The sequence below is a fragment of the Tasmannia lanceolata genome, unplaced genomic scaffold, assembly GCF_043159265.1.
Source record: "Tasmannia lanceolata isolate RefF3 unplaced genomic scaffold, GAP_Taslan_0.1 ptg000015l, whole genome shotgun sequence".
Classification (NCBI taxonomy): Eukaryota; Viridiplantae; Streptophyta; class Magnoliopsida; order Canellales; family Winteraceae; genus Tasmannia; species Tasmannia lanceolata.
Genome location: NW_027518692.1, coordinates 2,061,230 through 2,080,625, shown reverse-complemented (window position 1 = coordinate 2,080,625; position 19,396 = coordinate 2,061,230). Strand labels below are relative to the sequence as shown.

General features: G+C 37.4%; 1 protein-coding gene across 4 annotated transcripts in view; it reads right to left on the bottom strand.

The window, feature by feature from the left end:
• LOC143892776 (coatomer subunit beta'-1-like) overlaps positions 1 to 17,545 on the bottom strand; it is a 36,021-nt gene extending 18,476 nt beyond the window's left edge. For all 4 annotated transcript variants that reach the window (XR_013255610.1, XR_013255609.1, XR_013255611.1 and 1 more), the window contains exons 1-17: positions 17,327 to 17,545; positions 16,611 to 16,631; positions 16,415 to 16,476; positions 15,703 to 15,757; positions 13,012 to 13,048; positions 12,602 to 12,927; positions 12,312 to 12,443; positions 12,075 to 12,223; positions 9,666 to 9,734; positions 9,181 to 9,331; positions 8,983 to 9,048; positions 5,260 to 5,448; positions 4,872 to 5,012; positions 4,693 to 4,767; positions 4,376 to 4,552; positions 4,190 to 4,281; positions 3,991 to 4,107 (exon numbers count right to left, since the gene is read on the bottom strand). Coding sequence is in view for 1 of the 4 variants with exons in the window: in XM_077397638.1 (XP_077253753.1) it covers positions 3,991 to 4,107; positions 4,190 to 4,281; positions 4,376 to 4,552; positions 4,693 to 4,767; positions 4,872 to 5,012; positions 5,260 to 5,448; positions 8,983 to 9,048; positions 9,181 to 9,331; positions 9,666 to 9,734; positions 12,075 to 12,223; positions 12,312 to 12,443; positions 12,602 to 12,927; positions 13,012 to 13,048; positions 15,703 to 15,757; positions 16,415 to 16,476; positions 16,611 to 16,631; positions 17,327 to 17,329 (1,862 nt within the window). In the remaining 3 variants the exon portion in view is untranslated. The remainder of the gene's footprint in view (positions 1 to 3,990; positions 4,108 to 4,189; positions 4,282 to 4,375; positions 4,553 to 4,692; positions 4,768 to 4,871; positions 5,013 to 5,259; positions 5,449 to 8,982; positions 9,049 to 9,180; positions 9,332 to 9,665; positions 9,735 to 12,074; positions 12,224 to 12,311; positions 12,444 to 12,601; positions 12,928 to 13,011; positions 13,049 to 15,702; positions 15,758 to 16,414; positions 16,477 to 16,610; positions 16,632 to 17,326) is intronic.
• Between the last annotated feature and the right edge of the window lie 1,851 nt (positions 17,546 to 19,396).

Genomic DNA, 19,396 nt, shown 5'->3' with positions numbered 1-19,396 from the left:
AAAGACCGATAACTTCTACTTCCCGTCAAGGACCTCTAACTTCAAATTCCCGTCAAGTCCCACCAGGTCCGTAGTGTTTTAACTGCCACCGGAAAGGTCGCATTGCGTCCCGTTGTCCACATCGCACGCTTACTATAGAAGAGGAGCATGGTGATCCTTTCGAGGACCAAGAGGACGAACAAGTTGAGCCACTTGATTCGGTCGACTCGGCAGAAGAAGATGACCTTGATGGAGCATATGATGGCCTGCGTGTTGGTGTAGTGCGTCACATCTTGTCCACACCTGCAGAAAAAGAGGATTGCCAGCGCACTAACATGTTCACAACTTCACACTAATCTTGAATGCGGAGGCACAATATGTAAAACGTCATCGACGGTGAGAGTTCAATGGATGTAGTCTCCCAAGCGGGTGTTTCTAAAATGAAACTCAAACCCGAACCACACTTGCAACCGTACAAGGTCGCTTGGGTTGATAAGACATCCCTACCTGTGTCACAAAGACGCTTTTAGAGGTTCGAAGTTTTCATGGATTAGTCACCTTTTATCGAAGATTTGTTAAAGGCTTCAGTATGGCTCCAATAACGGAATGCATGAAAAAGGAGAGTTCCGTTGGACCCCTGCTGCCACTCAAGCTTTCCAGAATATCAAGCAGAAGATGATTGAGGCTCATGTCCTAGTTTACCCTGACTTTTCTAAAGTCTTTGAGGTTTCCTGTGATGCGTTAGGAGTGGGGATATGAGGTGCATTGAGTCAAGAAGGACACTCTGTAGCCTATTTTAGCAAGGAAATTTAATGAGGCTAAACAACGATATTCTACGTATGATAAGGAGTTGTACGTTGTTATACAGGCATTGTTTTTCATTGGTATTACTTATTACCTAAGGAGTTTGTCTTGTATTCTGACCATGAAGCGTTGAAATACCTTCATTCACAAAAGAAATTAAATCAAAGGCACGATAAGTGGATAGAATTTCTACAAGAATATACATTCGTCCTCAATCATCGGACCGGAGTAAAAAATAAAGCCGTTGATCCCCTAAGTCGTGTGGTTAAGGTCTTACAGTCTGAGTGTCAAGGTCTTAGGATTTAATAGGCAGAAAGACAAGTATGCCACACGTCCTGATTTTGGCATCATCTTTCAAGATGTCCATGATGGTAACCGTCGAGATCATGATGATTACTTAATACGGGATGGCTATCTATTTCAAGGATCTAGGCTATGCATTCCTCAAACTTCACTTCGAAATTTCTTAGTTTGGGAATTGCATGCTGGAGGCCTAGCAAAGACACTTTGGTAGGGATAAAACAATTGCGCTAGTCGATGATCAATTTTACTTGCCATCTTTAAAGAAAGACGTAGCACAAATTGTGTCTAAATGTCGCACCTGCCAATTGGGAAAGGCTAAGAAGCAAAACACTAATTATACACGCCATTGCCTATTCCTCATTCTCAATGGCAAGATGTTAGAATGGATTTTGTCCTTGGACTGCCTAGGACAGCTAGAGGACATGACTCCATCCTAATTGTGGTAGACCGATTCTCACGGATGGCACACTTTATTCCGTGTAGCAAAACAGTTGATGCCGTACATGTTGCAAAGCTGTTATTTAAGGAGGTCGTCTAACTTCATGGGCTACCTATTTCCAATGTGTTTGACAGAGATGTCAAATTCGTTAGTTATTTTTTGAGGACACTTTGAAAGCTCTTCGGAACCCAATTAATCGTAGCTTGGGTGATTTGTTGAGATGTTTGGTAGGAGACCGTCCAGGTACATGGGATCTTTTGTTACCGACTGCTGAGTTCGCGTACAATAGGTCAATCAATCGGACTACTAGAAAGAGTCCCTTTGAGAGTGTTCGTGGCGTCAACCCTCGTTGGCCCGTTGATCTTATACCATTACCCCCTGATGCCCGTCCCTCTTAGTCCGCCGATTCTTTTGCACAGCACATCCGTGACCTCCATGCTGATATACATCGTAGGATTGCTACAAGTAATGTTGACTACAAACTAGTGTTGATGTACATTGTAGGAACCTTGAATTTAATGAAGGCGACTATGTTATGGTTCATATACGATCTGAACGTTTTCCTCGCCATCCTTTCAAAAAATTACATGCTCGAGCCATTGGACTTTTTCGTATCCTTCGTAAGTATGGCCCTAACGCATATTTAATAGACTTACTAGCTGATATGAATATTAGTCTCGTCTTCAATATTGAAGATCTTATCACATATGGAGGTACCTTCGAGCTTCCTACATGCCGACATATGTTTCTATAGGTCGGACAGCTAGCTCTTCTATTCCAGCCCCAGTACCAGTGGTTCCACCAGTTCCACAGCCTTCTGCCGACCAGATTGATGCTATACTTACGATGAGATCGTTTCATCACGCCATGGTGATTTTCAGCGCTATCTTGTCAAGTGGCATCGTCGACCAGATTCTGACGCTACTTGGCTTACCGAGGAGGAGCTTCGCCTTTTGGACCCTGACATTTTGGAGCAGTACTAGACTCTTCATTATCCGTATGAGAGTTCTTTTCAGCAGGGGGGAGTTGATGGGGATCATAGACGTCCATGCGTGTTTACTCTACGAAGGGCCGCACTCATGGGCCCACACAGAGATCTTTTTATTTGTTTTAGGGTTTCTTTATTGTTTTTAGGGATATTTTGGGGCATATTTGATTTTATTAGGATTATTTTAGCCTTTCGCAAATTTTATTCTTTTAAGGATTTTTAATTTAGCAGGTTTCTTTCTTTTAGGATTGTTAAAAGCCTATATATAGGCCATACTACAGCTTTTTCTTGGCCTTTGATGAATTATTGATTAATTGAGTGAGATTTTTTTCCCCTTACTTGAGTTCTTCTTATACTTCTCCCTAAATTCTTCCTCTCTACTTCCATCTCTTCTCTTCTTCTTCTCTTTTCTTCCCTTTCTTCTCTACCCTACATCAACATGAAATTCTAGGGAATTGAAATAGGCAAGGGGGTTCTATTTTATTTTAATTATAAGTGGTATTTAGAATGACATTAAAAGTGCAAGTAAGCCATTGATAATGATTCTGATATGGACCCCAACAATAATAGTTTCCAGAAACACAAGCAACTCCATACAAGCTTTTTTATTGTAAATATTCAAAGAGAAAAATAAGGCCTTTTTGCCTACCAATCCTAATCAGTAGCGATATCTGCAGTTAGTTGTTAAAAATCATTAAAATGTCAAAAAAATTTAACTTTTTTAAAAATATTTCTCAGAAATCCCCAAATACTATATCAAACTTATTTTTCTTGACAAAATGCCTTACAGGAAATTTTAAGACAGTGATTTGTTTGCCAAGCTGTTCGTTAGTCATGCTACTTCTTGCATAAAAAAAAATGAAGATTTCATCAGAATATAACAAAAGTTGTTGGGCTTACACAGCATGCTTTTAGAGTTACTCAAGGTTTTGTCGAAAGAAAAATTAGATCTCTAGTGTCTGTTCAGATAAGTAGTATTGAGGAACTTATTGGAAGTATTTTTCAAAAAAATTGAACTACTGGTTCTGGCTAAACTATGTCGATGACTATCGACTATTTGGGACATTTTACAAAATAGGGATTTATAGGCAAGTCCCAATAAGTAAATCTGGTTGGATAGACCTGGCATGCAACCGAGTTTGTGTCTATTCCACAGATTGGATACACTTGTTGCAAAGTTTTAGAACTTGGCCTCAACACCACTTTGTTTGGCACTAATCATCACATTGCATGCCCAAAAAGAGTCAAGAGCAGAACTAATTTAAATGAACATCTAGATAAGCCAAGTGCTACACAAGTAAAGTAAGTCAAGAAAGATAATCAGAATTGCTAGCATGATAACCCATACTTTCCATTTTAAGGTACTCCAATCGTATTTCCATTCATAATACCGTGAACAAAATAAGCTGACCTAAACATTCCAATACTTTAGCAGACACTATAATGCTTGTTGTAATTCGAGAAATTTGTGAAGTACCTATTGTGGTGCTCTTTGGGAATTGAGGGCAAGACTTCATTTGCTCGATCCAAATCTCCACGCATCACAAGAGTCTTATATTCAATCAAGCTAAGAAGTAAGGTGTACCCCACAACACTGCAGAGGAGAACACCATTAGCAACAGGAATCAACCACCAGAAGGCAGTGCTTTCTAAACCAACTCTTAAGCTCCACTTACTTAAATTCTTTGTCTATAAGAAACACCCGGCTTTGACTGGCAAGATAGCCTAACAAATACATAGGCCGATCCAAGTGAAACATAGTTGTGACCTACAATTACCAGAGAAAGTATATGCATGACTGCAAAACCATAAGTGCAGCCAGCAAAGTTTTCTAAAAGGATTATATAGAATGTATCAAGTACCTCTCCCCCGACACAATAATTAAGTCTCCAAGATGAGTTATTGTAAATGAAACAGTCCCCAACCCATAATCCAGTCCGCACACGCTCATTTGTTTCATGAAGAAGCTCAAATGCATCCGTGACACCTTCCTCATCGACTGGCTTTCCACTTTCTAAATAAGATGAAACCATGTCTCTCTGGCAAACAAGTATTCATGTTACAAACATCACATCATATTTCCCAAAATAACCTCTCCCATTCATGCAAAGATCCTCTAAACTATGCAAAATTTAAGGGCATGAGATGAATACGAGAAAACATGAGTGAGAATTCTTACATTGTACTTTAGGATATAGAATGATGTATCACTGGCAATTGACACCAGATCACCACTATCAGCCCAATAAAGATTCTGGAATAACCAAACAATAGATGAATAAAAACTATCAGCCATAATTAATTCCACATGACAATGCAGTAAACAAATAAGATTTTTGAAGAGAATTAATCACTGACTTTGACATTAACATCAATTCTGCGAATCAACCGGCACTCAGTCCAATCATAGAAGCAGATGAAGTCATTTGAGCACATTGCCAGCACGGTTCCCCCAAAAATACGTTCAGTGGAAAATGTTGGTCTTATGCTTTTCTTTTCCTGAAAGATGCCACAAATGCCAAATTTCAACACCACTTCCCAAAAGGAAAATTAAATTTCTCTACCACTAAAAACCCATGACTTCAAATATTACCTTCCTTAGGATGAGAGAGAGAGAGAGAGAGAGTAGTGGGCGGGGGGAGGCGGTGTGTGTGTGGGGGGGGGGGGGGGGGGGAGACTGAATCATATTTATAACACCAAACAATTGAAGATCAAAAAAATCTTAATCCTTGGTGTAAGACTATACCTGGAAGTTTTTACTGAAAATTTTAATCCTCGATGTACTTTCTCTAACCGCATATTCCCCATCAGCTGACCAAGCAAATTCCAGAGCAGAACCAAAGGATCTATTTCTCCACGCCAAAGCTGTATATATAATGTACTCTCCGTCCCCACAAACAACAACAAACCTCCCATTGGGATTATGCCTTAAGCTCTGGAAACACAAGCAGAAATAATATCACAATAACATCCAACCAGTACATTATATTACCCAAAACCACTATGCTACTGCATTAAAACACTTAGTTCTATATAGTGTTTAGAGTTTTAGAACAGTAACAAACAACAAACAGAAGAAAGATAAGTTGCCAGAAATATCAACAACTTAAGAGCAGTAAATTGACGTGGAGCCTTTTTGGTGGCTAGAAGTATTTCTTTATTTGCCTACTACTAAAGGTTATCCTCATGGCAATTTGTCCATTTGACATTCTGAACGCTGAATAAATCATGTCATACCTCTTCCTTCTAGAGATCAGTAAGGCCCCTATCTTGTGTAATGAAGTTTTATTTGCAAAATAAGATGGCCAAGCAATGACAATAGTTAGCACTTTTCATCACAGTAAAAATGTTATGAAAATTCTCACCTCAAAAAATTCTCGGGATTTTTTTGAACGGTTAATTCTATGGATTGTTTTCAAGTTTTGACATTTTCCCCGGGTATTAGGAGGAAAATCTTCCAGAAACGTCATGAAAATTCTGAGCTCAAAAAATTCTTGGGATTTTTTTTTTTTTTTGAATGATGAATTCTATGGCTTGTTTTCAAGTTTTGACATTTTCCCCGGATATTAGCAGGCAAATCTTCCAGAAGTTGATTTTTTGTGGGCACCCTATCTATGTGAGGGCCTATCAAATGAAGGCTTTGGATCATCCAAACAAAGCAGGCCCCTTATGTTTTGTGAGCACCACGTCATATAAGGTAGCGCTAGCGCCATTTCTCATATATATATATATTGTTAACTTACCAACTTCTCCAAAAGCTTAAGCTGTTGGAGAAAGGCGTTATTTATCTTTTATACTTTAACACTCCCCCGTACGTGTGGCCCACTTGGCAAACACGTGGCACATGTGGTCCCACTTTGGGCCGACTGAGAAGTTGGTTAGTTAACAGGGTATCAAAGCCAAAGGTCTCGAGTTCAAACCTCCCGGATAGCAAAAATCCACATGCAATGGTCGGCCCAAAGTGGGACCACATGTGCCACGTGTTTGCCAAGTGGGCCACACGTGTGGGGGAGTGTTAAAAGTATAAAAGATAAATAACACCTTTCTCCATCAGCTTAAGCTTTTGGAGAAGTTGGTAAGTTAACATATATATATATATATATATATATATATAAGAAATTTTTAAAAATAAGAATATATCTACAAATGTTCTCTTATTTTACTCTCTTTCCCTACTTTTTTTCCCTTCTTACTCTCCTTACATTCTTTCATCTTTTTTTTTTGAAGAAAACATTCTTTCAGCTTCTTCTTCATCCCTTTACCCATTCACTTCTTCTCTTCAATTACCTATTACGAGGAGAGAGAGAGAGAGAGAGAGAGGTTTTCCACTTCTACAAGAGAAGAGATTTTTCACTTTGTAGGGTTTTATTAAAGAGGTGCCTTTAGTATCTTCAGGTATTCCAAATAATAGTTATTTCACATTAGTTACTTAGATTATTTAATACTAAGGTACATGGCTTACATAATAAGCTAATTAAGTTATTAAATTATAAGTTAACGAGTTAGAAATATGCTAAAGTTTTCATTTAAAGTTACTTGACTTTAAAAGGACCAGACCAATTGATGCAGGACGATCGAAGGAAGGGCTAATACTTGGATCTGATATCAAATATGATATAGGAAGATGGCTACGAGAAAGATTATGGACCTCAAAGAGGGCTTTTGGGTAGGTTTAAAGGTAAGTATACACAAGCCGGGAAGATGTCGAAGGATGCCGGGATGGAATAGACTATGGTGGTAGGGAATGTAGGTGAAAATTAAGGGTTTGGGTCCTAAAATAGGTGATTAGATTAGGGAAATATTCCTGCGAGGTTTATGAAAGGTTTGAAGGGGTGCAGATATAAGAAGGGAAGTTGTCGAAGGACGTCAGGAAGGTGTCAAATGACTATAGGGAAAAAAAAGAGACTTTGGATAGGGATGGATTTGAATGATGTTTCCAAGGCAAGGAATTTTTTCATGAGTATTGTCGGGGGTTTTGTGTAGAAAATAGGTGAAAAATAATGCAAAAGAGATTTTGCGTAAGATTAATGGAGGTTTGGGGTTCCCAAGAAAATGGTTTATAGGAAAAAATTAAAAAAAGATGAGAGCAGATTAGATTAGTAGAAGCAGTAAATGACAAGTAATAAGAGGTAATTTACTTATCTCAAGGCTTCACACCATGAGTGTCTTTGGCATCCCACAAAAGAATCCATGACATCTCACCAAAGAAAAAGAAGATGATGAAGAAGAAGCTTTTTTTCCTCCAAGAAGCTCACCAAATGTCAAATAGCAAAATGAATGAAGTCTTCCTTCCTCACAAACCCAACATAAAGTATTTATATCAAACAAATAAAAAACCCTAAGGACTAAACTACCCCATTCTAAGGACTTAAAAGACTCCCTCCCACTTAAATTACGGTAATACATATATGGGGCCTATTTAAAACAGACATAACTCAATGAGCTTAAACTACTTTGATGTACCGATGAGCGCCACCCCCCCCCCCCCCCAACAACCCCCAAATGACTTAAAAAGGCTTAAATAACATTCTAAAAACTAAATAAAATAATTTAAACGTCAATGAAGGGCCACAACTTCTTAATTCCTTGATTCTTCATTTCATCTTGGATGGTCCCACATCACCAATGGTACGCACACATGGTTGTTCTTGTCCATGACTCCATGGCACAGCATTCTAGCATAGCCATGCAAATGTGCAACAGAACAAAATTTAGGATAGAAGAAAAATCTGGCCGAGGCTCAAAAGTATAAAAAGTAAAAAATTATTAGGGCAAAAGGTAATAGTACCAGTCCTTGATATGCAGAAGTATGAAAACTTATCTGGCATGAATTTCCTAAAGATTTATACCAACGTTTAATAAATTTCCAAGTCAATAATCACCATGCCTGAGTCAACTTGGTTTAACCTTGGCCAAGATTATGTTGAATGGTTACCTTGGCAGAGTTCTCAACCAGGTTTGAGTTTTACCTATCAATTCAATCAAAACTCCTTTGACTTGCCCAAGTTCATGAAACATTAACCACACCAATCATTGACTGACCCGGGTCGACTGCCTTTACTTACACTAGACCAAGTTCTTGTTGTTGTTTTTTTTGTTTTTTTGAAAGGTACTTGACCAAGTTCTTGTCCGAGAATACATTTTTAAATACTGATTTATACCTATGTAGTAAGCCCAAAATTTGCAAAGTGAATGCCAAACTCAAAACCATAATATCTCATGTTCAAAACAGCAAACCCCAGTACAAGGTTTTAAATTATTTAAAATAGAAGACAATTAGATTTGAAAAATGAGTGGTTAATGCCATCAACTTTCTAATAAGTATTGAGTTTCTTTTAATGTACCTTTTAAAATACAAATTCATCAAATGATCAGGAAATTGGAACTGAAGATAGACTCAATCTAAACCAATGTGGCACATGAAGTTATTGCACAAAATTCATGTAGGTTCAACAAGGAAATGACTTACTTGCGGGTAAAGATCACAGCTTCCTAACTCCTTCACAGCCAACGGCAATCTTTCTCCATCTGTGACCTGAGTAAATTGCAGATCTACCATGTCAACCTCAGTCAAACGGAACTTCGACTTATGGCACCATGACATGCATCACAAATGGTACCAATTCATGCAATAAAAACAAGGTCGATACAATTAGGATGGCCCAACCTCAAACTCTGCTCCCACGGTCCTGATATTCACAGTTTGAATTTCATTATGTTTAGCCCATATGATTTTTCCAGTGCTGTCCATACTAGCTACTGGTTCTTCTCGACCAATTTTTATCATAATGGTTCCTTCATCATAGCCAATTACAACCCTGTATAATAAATAAAGCCAAAATGTTACGCAAATATATGACAAATTATCCCATAAACAACTTGACCCCTTTTTTTTTCTAGAACTTCCATTGTCTCTTTAGAATCACACTTTTGAACCTAATAAAAGGAGCACCATAAAAGAAAAACATGAAAAAGGTGAGCAATATAAACAAATTTCAGTATGCGACAAGTACTACGAAACTGACAGACCTAAAGGAAAAACTGATGACTTCATGCCAGCCTCACTTATCCATAAATTCTAAGAAACAAAATTTCATCCTGGAACTTCAAACTCATGAGCAGAGAAAGAGGAAAGAAAGATTCAACACTCACCGCCGTGAACCCTTCATACACCCAACAGCCCACACTCGTTCGAGACCATAATTCAAAGTATTCTCAAGCCTGTAAATTAATGACAATAGATAAGAAGCCAGGTCAGATGCACGCCAATATCCTGAATTCCTTAGCTTTAAATGTCACTAATACGCAAACATCAGGCAGAGCTCTTGTTTTCCCAAGCAGAATATAAATCACATTAAAAAAATCACTTTACTCAAGTAGCATTACAACAAGAAGTGGTTAGTTATGGAAGATGCTTAGAAAATAAGAACAATCTTCCATCTACGCAAAAAAAAAGATGGTGGAAGCAGCATACAAAACCTCTTGTCCAACTCCAATTATGTCAATAATACAGCATGGCCATATAGAACATTTTGCGACATACAAAGTAACAAAAATATATGCAAATGCTCTCGATGCCTGAGTGATGAAATGTGTTCTTCTAGTCAGGGAAGGTTACAGGTTTGAGGCCCATGTTGTCAGGTTTCTGTAACCAAAAAAAAACAAGGACAAAAAGACATGCAGGCAATATACAGCACATATAATGGAAACAAAGGGCAACATTCAACAAGAAATACAGGGTCTGAATGCTATGCACTATTCGATATTCAAAATGCACATGGATAAAGTACAAAAACATGCATAGGCATTATACATCACATATACTGTAAACAAAGGGCAACATTCAAAAGGAAATACAGGGTTTGAATGCTATGCACTATTCAATATTGAAGAGCCATATGGGTGAAGTGGACCAGTGGAAGGGGACTGCTTAAATGTGATAAGGTGGTTGAAGGGGAGCCTCTCTCCTCCATGGCGGTTTGTGCCGTGGCTTGACGAAACCAAAGATCGAGTGGAGGGGTCTTCAATCTCTTTTACTCATGTCAGAAGGTTGGCTAATTCAGAGGTGGACAAGCTAGCTAAGCAGGAAGTCCAGCTCGAATTTCTTGAGCGATTTGATTTTCTTCCCCCTTGACAGCCCTTGTTGGCGCAATGGTGAGGTTGCTCCATTGTGACCTAGGGGTCACAGGTTCGAGTCATGGAAACAGCCTGTCTGCAAAGCAGGGGTAAGACTGCGTACATCTAGCCCTCCCCAGACCCCCAGTGGCAGGAGCCTCGTGAACTGGGCTGCCATTGACAGCCCTTGTTTCTTTCTTGGCCTTTTCTTTTCTATTCTTCACTGCAGTCTCTTGCTCTTGACCTCCTCGGTTAGGGTGTCATTGCCTTCGTCTTCTCTTCTCTTTAACGAAATTATTTATCATTCAAAAAAACAGTGGACCATTGTAACAAATGCTGGAAACATTAGAAGACCAAAATATCAGCCAGTTGGTTTCCGAATAAGTTACTCATATTGCACATATTCAAGGCCTGGAAGGTTGCAATGTTAAAAGCAGGGTGTTAAATGGAATACGAGGTGTGCATCTAGAAGTGTACAAACCTGTGAGGCATATCGAGGTGTATTCCTCAAGGCATACGCCTCAACGTCTGCATACAGGCCTATGAGGCGTATTGAGGCATACTAAGGTAAATGGCTAAAAGTGTCTTAGATCTGAAGTGTAAGAGACACATATGTCTTCCATAAAATGTAAAGGAGGAAATCCATCCTCAACATTTTCTTAATTTAGTTTTCCTTTTCTAACTTAAAATTAATCAAATATATAACTTAGGGTCACTATATAGAGGCTATTTTGTGAATCAAAACAGCCTTATATGAGAATAAATGGTTTTGGGGGCTACTTTTTGGAGAAAGACTATTTTTTTAATGCCGCAACTGTTCAAAGGTATCAAAATCTCTCACTTCTGTGTATTTTTATCATCAAGATCTACCTTTTAGATGCATAGTTTTTGGAGAATGTGCATCTGTTTCAACAAAGAGCAGAAAAAACTCTTTTCTCATGCTTTTAACTTCCAGTCTTCATTCCTTCAATGAAGTTTGGTTTCCCCCAATAAGATTTTTTTACTTGTAGCATTATCAATTAGCAACCTACATCTTCATACTTTCCTTGATGCCAATCAAATCCAATGCCTTTAAATGTAAAAAGCAAGTCAATGGTTTGGACCATCTCCAAGAAAAGGTTTGTAATGCAAGTGTGAGGGATGTGACTCTGACTCATAATCTTCTAAACATTAAATCAGGAATGAGACAACCATAAAGCTGCCTATATGTAAAAGGTTACAGAGTGGACACCAAGGTCTGGTTCCTAAGAATGATGGACCCAAATTTTCCAGGAGCTATCATTTGCATCTAAGTGATTACATGCCATATGTGCACCGTCAGAAGTCAAGGAAGAGCATAAATAGTCCAGAGTGACATAGAGTAGCATGAATAACTTTGGCATCATGAAGAATGTCAGTATCAATTGACCCAATGTAACTCAAACAAGAATGTTAAAAAAAACTTACCTATATGTGGTTGCATGCCATATCCGAACAGTCCCGTCCTCAGAACCTGTTATTATTATAGGCAGTTCAGGATGGAAACAAACTGCAGAAACATTGTGTGTATGGCCTTCTAGCGTCTGAACACAACTTTTTGTTTGGTAGTCCCACACCTGTCGCCATGAAATTATCAACAGAAAGCTGTAAAATAAAAAAGAAACTCAGCATTGTTCAGGAGAAAAAAAAAATCAAAAGGTGCACCTTAGCGGTGTGATCATCAGAACCAGTGATTAAAAACGGTCGATCACCACCAGTAAAGTAGTCAACACAATTAACCCCTTTTAAATGGGCATCCAATGTAAAATTTGGGTCAGGAGATCCAAGATTCCAAATCTGGAATGTTTCACATCAGAGAGAAATACCAACTCATCAAATATCAAGAAGATAAAATATGCATGCATTTATCTTTCAAAGAAAAAAAAAATATGCATGCATAGGGAAACGAAAACTCCAGCTAGCGGCCAAGTAATTCCAAACATTTTCAGCCACACCTTTAGCGTGCGATCAAGGGAGGCACTTGCAAAAGTGTTTGTGTCTTTTGGATTAAATGTGACTTGCATCACGTAGTGTGAATGTCCCTCGAAAATCTGAGTACACATCCAACCCTTCTCCCAATCCCAGAGCTTTATAAGCATGTCATCAGATGATGACAACACATATGGAAGTGTTGGATGGACAGCGACACACCTGATGTAATCCGTGTGTGCTTCAAAAACTTTAACTTTATCCATTGTATTATAGTTGTAGACACGGATAAGCAAATCATCTGCTCCAGCCACAACCCACTGTTTTCGTGCTATAAATTTTGCCGATCGCACTGCAGATTTAAAATGTAATCTTTAGTATGAATTATCAATCTTGGGAAGAACATAAAATAATTATAAATAACTGAATAACATACCTGGTAACTCAGTGACCTCAAAAGACTTTGCCATAGTCTGGAGTCATATCAACAAAATTTCGATTAGTTCCATCCACATACTTTTAGAAGAACAAAAGAAACTAATTTAGCTGTTTGATCCTCGTGTAAATGTGCATGGTAAGGTGTTAAGAAACTGGTGTCAAGAAGCAATAAGGGATAGTGGAGAAAAAACAAACACTGCCTTGGCAGAATCTTGGTAAATATTTAGCTAAAAGTTTAGATCTGAATCCATAGTTCTGATGAAAGGGGAAATAATGGAGAAATCCAGACTAAATGGTTAAGATTCATTTTTAAAAATAAAAGCTTTTTATTTCAATTTTTTGAACGACACACAATAGTCAAAGATATCAAATATCTTTCAACCAAAGGACAAGATATGCTTCATAAGGACCATATAATGCATAAATGCTCAAGATTTATTTCAACTACAATAGTAAAAATATGTCCAAGATCTTTCTACAAAAGACAAGATATGCTTCAAAAAGGTGGTTCTTAGGTTCTTAGCAAGGTTTTAAATTTCAGTTTCTGCTATAATTCCAGTCTTCACCAAAACCGAAATTTCAGCCGATATTTCGGTCGAATTTTGGTAGAAGCTAGCGAAATGTCGGATTTTTTCTCCGGGAATTTTGGCTGAAATTCTGTAAAGAAATAAAAATAATAATATTTTATTCAAATTTTGACCGAAATTTCGACCGAAATTTGTTACGTTTTGGGGATTTCGGTTTCGGAACGTTTCAGTTTCGATGTTGTCCGAAATCCGAAATTTTGGATTTCGGTCGAAATTTAAAACCTTGGTCATTAGAGCATTTCCAAATAAAATGGATTCAGTTGGGAGAAAATCTTTCGAAGCAAGACGGAGAGGTTCCCTCAAATAATGCTTGTTGGAAAGTTGTATAATACGACCTCAAGGGATGAGATACGTAGCTAGGTGCAGACTCAATGTGGCTTGGTACAATATGAGGTCAAGGATTGTGGAGGGAATAGGGCCCTTCTTATTTTCCACTTCTAGTTGAAACGGGAAGCTCTTATTTTCTAGTCAAAAAGGGAGGCAAAAGGGCTTTGGAGATGGGGGCATGGAAAGATGATGGTATTTTCAGATGGACTTTGAACAGTGAAACTTTGCATTAAGGAGAAGGAGAAGACCATCTGCTCAAAACTCCAAAATACAAGATAGGAAATACAAGAAATAGAAAAGGAAACAGAAAAAAAAATTATGGGGAGGAAATCAAACATTTCCAAAACCGCCGGCCCCACTCCTTGATGAGCAAGACTATCCGCCACAATATTTGCTGACCTCCGGATATGCTTGAAAATGATAGAAGAATTGCCAATTTTATCTTTGATCTCATCAAAAAGGTGAGCAAAGCGCCAATGTGGAACATAATTTGTATTGATTTATTTGACAATTTTGTATTTGTTACATAATCGTCAATTATGTATTAGTGATATAATTATATTTATAAGAATTACATGTAAAATGTGGTGTATATAATAAACATGTATATAACTTGTTAAATGTGCTATGTATTGATTTATCAGACATGCGCGGCAACACATGTCATTAGGTGTTCGATGCTGTTAAACCATTATGAGTGGGTTTTTTTTTTTTTTTGCTTATGTGATGGTTTTTTAGTGAATATTTGTGTTTTTTTTTAATGGTACTGAGTATTTGTGCTTATTCTAGCATTTTCTGAACTTTTATCTTAAATGTCCATCATTTGCATATAGTCACGATCTATTTTTTAATGGTAGTGAGTATTTTTTTTAATGGTGGTTCTATTTTTTAGAAGATTTCTAAAGAAATTTCCATCCAAAACCGACATGTTTCCATTTCCGTCACGATCGAAACGCATACCGAAACCGAAACCTACAAGCTTGTGTTGACATAGCCAGTACTCATTTATTAAAGAATATGGAAAATCATCAAAATATTTTTTTTTTTCATAACATCAGGTATCATTAAACAGAAAAATAGTAGAAGACAAAATCCCTAATCGAGATGATCAGACCAGCAACAAAACAGAGTACTAAATAAATATCAGCTAAAATTGAAACAGCAAGAACTAAAACCTGCTAAGACCTTCCCCACTCACACATATGGACTCTAATAATCAACCAACCACAAGACACTTCTTCATTTGCTAACCTATCAGCTTCCACATTGATTTCTCTTTGCACATTACAAAAGTGTATGTGATGGCCCTCTAATCTATCAAGAACTTCTTCAAATACATCTGCTAATTTCCAAGGTTATCCCGCCCCTTCTCTGCTCCATCTAATTATTAGAGAAAGCATCTCAATTCATTCACAAATAGACATGCAGAAGATACAATTAGATGAATTAAAAATGCATACTACATCAGTTCATGTAATAAAGAAAGATAGCCTTGGCTCAAATATTACATTTTTTATTTAAGACAATGAGAAGTTTTCACCCTGGACAAGATTAGTTCAAAACACACATACTGATTCTTTCTTCTTCCTTTTTTCCTATCTTTTTGAGTGGTAACATATATAGGTTCTTTAATTAAACAAAATAAAGCCATATATGACAACTGTTAAAGTATAAATGATTACATAACATCATCTCTAACAGTTTAAGCTTTTGGAGTAATTGGTTGTTTCCCAACAATAAGAAAATGAAGAACTTAAGCCAAAATAGTTCCTGACCTGCGACTGGTAGTTCCAGATGCACACACTTCCAGAATAAAGACTTGCCAGGATCCTGCAAGAATACGTTCAGTCAATTATAATTCCACAGAAATTATTTCAACAATAATAAATGGTTTCTTTGAACTTAAAGCAACACAAAATGTAAAACAGGGCATCTGCAATAAGAACTGCAATAGAAGTGTTATCTTCCCCCTAATTTCTGTTTATGGCCCTTCGCAAACAAAAATGATAAGATGGCGAAGACTAAAAATTATCCAGATCTTGTGATGCTCTGCCCCTAAACAAGGATTTAAATGTTGGTTTCGGCCAGAACCAAAATCGAAAATTTTCGGTTTCAGCCAAAATTTCGGCCAAAATCATGTAAAATTCGGAATTTTTTTTGGTATTTTTTTTTTAATTTTGATAGAAATTTCGATAATTTCGGCAGTTTCGGTGGAGATTTTTAAAATTCCAGTGGAAATCTTGTAAATAACCTTAAATTTCAGCAAAATTCGCCGAAATCCTGTAAAAACCCAATTCAATGTACTTTCGGTGTCGTTTTGGATCGAAACCGAAATATTTCGGCCGAAAATTAAAACTATGCCCCTAAATGCATGAGCCACATTGATAATACAATCAATTTACTAAATACTGCCAAAGAGAATGAGGTCCGTAGAAGGCAAAAAAAATCAGATAATTGATATTATTTTCCAGATATGATGGGAATTACCATGGTTCTGTTGGATGTAGGTCCACAGACTTTACCCGTTCAGATCTTTGAGCTAGTTTTCTCTGATCCAGAAGTTATCGTCAGCAGATATAAATAGAAATGAGAGAAAATATTAAGAAAATAGCAATCGGAGGTAAAAAAATCATACAAAAGATAATAATTATCAAAAATTCCAGGAGGATCAGATAGACAGTACCTTGATTTCAAGTCTAAGAGGCTGCACCATTGCCACGGATAAACAGAAAGTTCAAGGAAAATAAGACAAAAACAATTAGTCTTAGGTTAAAAACCAGATCTTGAGAAAATTCAAAACAATAACCTAAACTAACGCAACAATCCAAACTAAGAACTTAAAAAAAGTTAGACTTCAAGCGAGAATGCGAGAATTCTAGAGAATAAAGCAACAAATGGACTGTTTTCATTGAATCAAAGCGGATTGAAGCCAGATCTAAGATAAATTGAGGTGCAAAATCAAAGAGATGAGAGAAAATGCAATAAACCCTAAAATTCAAAACCGTAAACGACACTAACGCAACAATCCAAACTAAGAACTTAAAAAAAGTTAGATTTCAAGCGAGAATGAGAGAATTCTAGAGAATAAAGCAACAAATGGACTGTTTTCATTGAATCAAAGCGAATTCACGCCAGATCTAAGCTAAAATTGAGGTGTAAAATCAAAGAGATGAAAGAAAATGCAATAAATCCTAAAATTCAAAACCCTAAATGACTAACAAAACAATCCAAACTAAGAACTTAAAAAAAAAAAGTTAGATTGAAAGGGAGAAGGCGAGAATTCTAGCGAATAAAGAAACAAATGGACTGTTCTTATTAAATCAAAGCGGATTTACGCCAGATCTAAGGTAAATTGAAGTGTAAAATCAGAGAGATGAGAGAAAATGCAATAAATCATACCATTTTTCCTGAGCCCTGGGAGAAGAAATTGTCGAGAGAAACGAAGATCTGCAATGAAAAACCTCACGAGGATATCAAAATATAATACAAGAATCGGTAACTTATAGAGGAAGAATAAGAAAATAGATTTGTGAACTGAAAATCTTCGTTAGAAATAGGGAGTGAGGTTTTTGCTTGGGAGAAAAGGGGCTTCGTATTGTAAAATACGGTTGGTGCGAAGCTGGGAAAATGTCTGTGCATCTTTGGTTGTTATTATCAAAACTGCCATTGGACTTTGTTTGGGTCCCACCTTGAGTTGAGACGAATCGGACGGTTAAGATCAACCAATCGGAACAATTTGTGATCTGGGTGAATTGAAAATTGGGAAGAGATATATCCGCCCACTTTTCTTCCACTGGCCACTCCATTTAGCGTATTAATGGCTATTCTTTTTATTGGGAGAGATATATGCATTTTCAAGAATCAAGTGAGCTGGATTTGGATCTTGTGTATATATAATTAAAAAAGAAAGTCAACAAAATTCAAAGAATTTGGATTGAGAAATAACTTGGAAGGTTGTTTTTGTTTTCTTAGCTCTTATGCTATGTTTGGTTGCTTGTAGTTGTCCGGGAGATTAGGAGAAGAGAAGTCAAAGGGGAGATCAAAAGAAGATCAATGAACAGGGGATGTAGGGAATGGTGTTTGGTTGCTAGAAAATATGTGGGAGATTTCTGGAAGAACTATTGTTTTGGGCAGATTAGAATAAGAACACAAAACCCGTATCATTCTCAAAATACAAAACCAGAAACCAACATCAAATAAATCAGTAGATTTAACGAGGAGATTTAATATCAGATTTAACAAGGAGAAATGAAATGGTTTTTTACCCACATCAAAACCAGAAACCCACATGAAAACCGAGAAACCCACATCAAATAAATCAACAGATTTAGCAAGGAGAAATAGAACGGTTTTTTACCCACACCAAAACTAGAAACCCACAACAAAACCCATAAACCCAAACAAATAATCGGCAGATTTAACAAGAGAAATGGAACGGTTTTGAATTTTGGCAGAGAAAAAGCAGGAAAATCGATCTCCGACCGTCGCTTGACAACGCTAGTGGTCAAAGACATAAAAAGCCAACCAAACAGCTTCCAGTAGATCTCGAGAAGATTTTCTCCCCCTATTTTTCTTAAAAATAGGCAACCAAACAGAGCATTAAGGAATAAAACTTGGCTCCAGATAGGTCTAGAGGAACTTCCTCCGGCCCCTCTAATAGCAAGGGGTGTGTAGATATCAAATCCATGGTTACATTTTATTTTCAGACTTGGATTTGATATCTCCACACCCCTTGCTATTAGAGGGGCTGGAGGAAGTGGCTCCAGACCGGTCTGGAGCCAAGTTTTATTCGCTCTTAAGGGGCCATTTGGAAATGTGGATTTTGGGATCCTTGGGGGCCGTTTGGAAACACGGATTTTGGGATCCAGGCTTTGAAAACAGTGTAAAAGAGGGTTCATTATCAAGCTTATGTATGTTGTCCTGTCAGCGTTTCTTGAATTTTAAGTGAGAAATTCAGGTTTTAAAAATCTCTTCTGTATCCTGAGATTTCTAAAATCTGGAAATACAGGAGGATCTCCTACTCTCTTGCTAACGGGAAGAAGGGCGAGAAGTAAAAAACGAGTCAAAAACGACGGCTGGTCCGCTTCTTCTCTTGTCTCTTAGCTACAATTTTGAAGAAATCCTGGATTCTAAAATCCGCGTATCCAAACGGCCCTTTAGTTTCTTCAAAATTTCAGCCATCGTTTTCTGATTTTTCGCCCTTCTTTCGACAACACGAGAGCACCAAATAGTCCCATGTTTCCAGGTTTTAGAAATCCTAGGATGTGGAAGAGATTTCTAAAACCTTGATTTCTTACTTAAAATCCAAGAAACGTTGTCAGGACAGTAGACAACAACTTGATCATGAACCTGTAGGATACATTGAGGGGTTAGGATCTTTACCTGAAGCCATGATGTCCTTGGATCTTTGATCGTCATACATGCACTACGTTGTTTTGATTTGCCAGATGTGTCGCCTCCTTTTGTCGT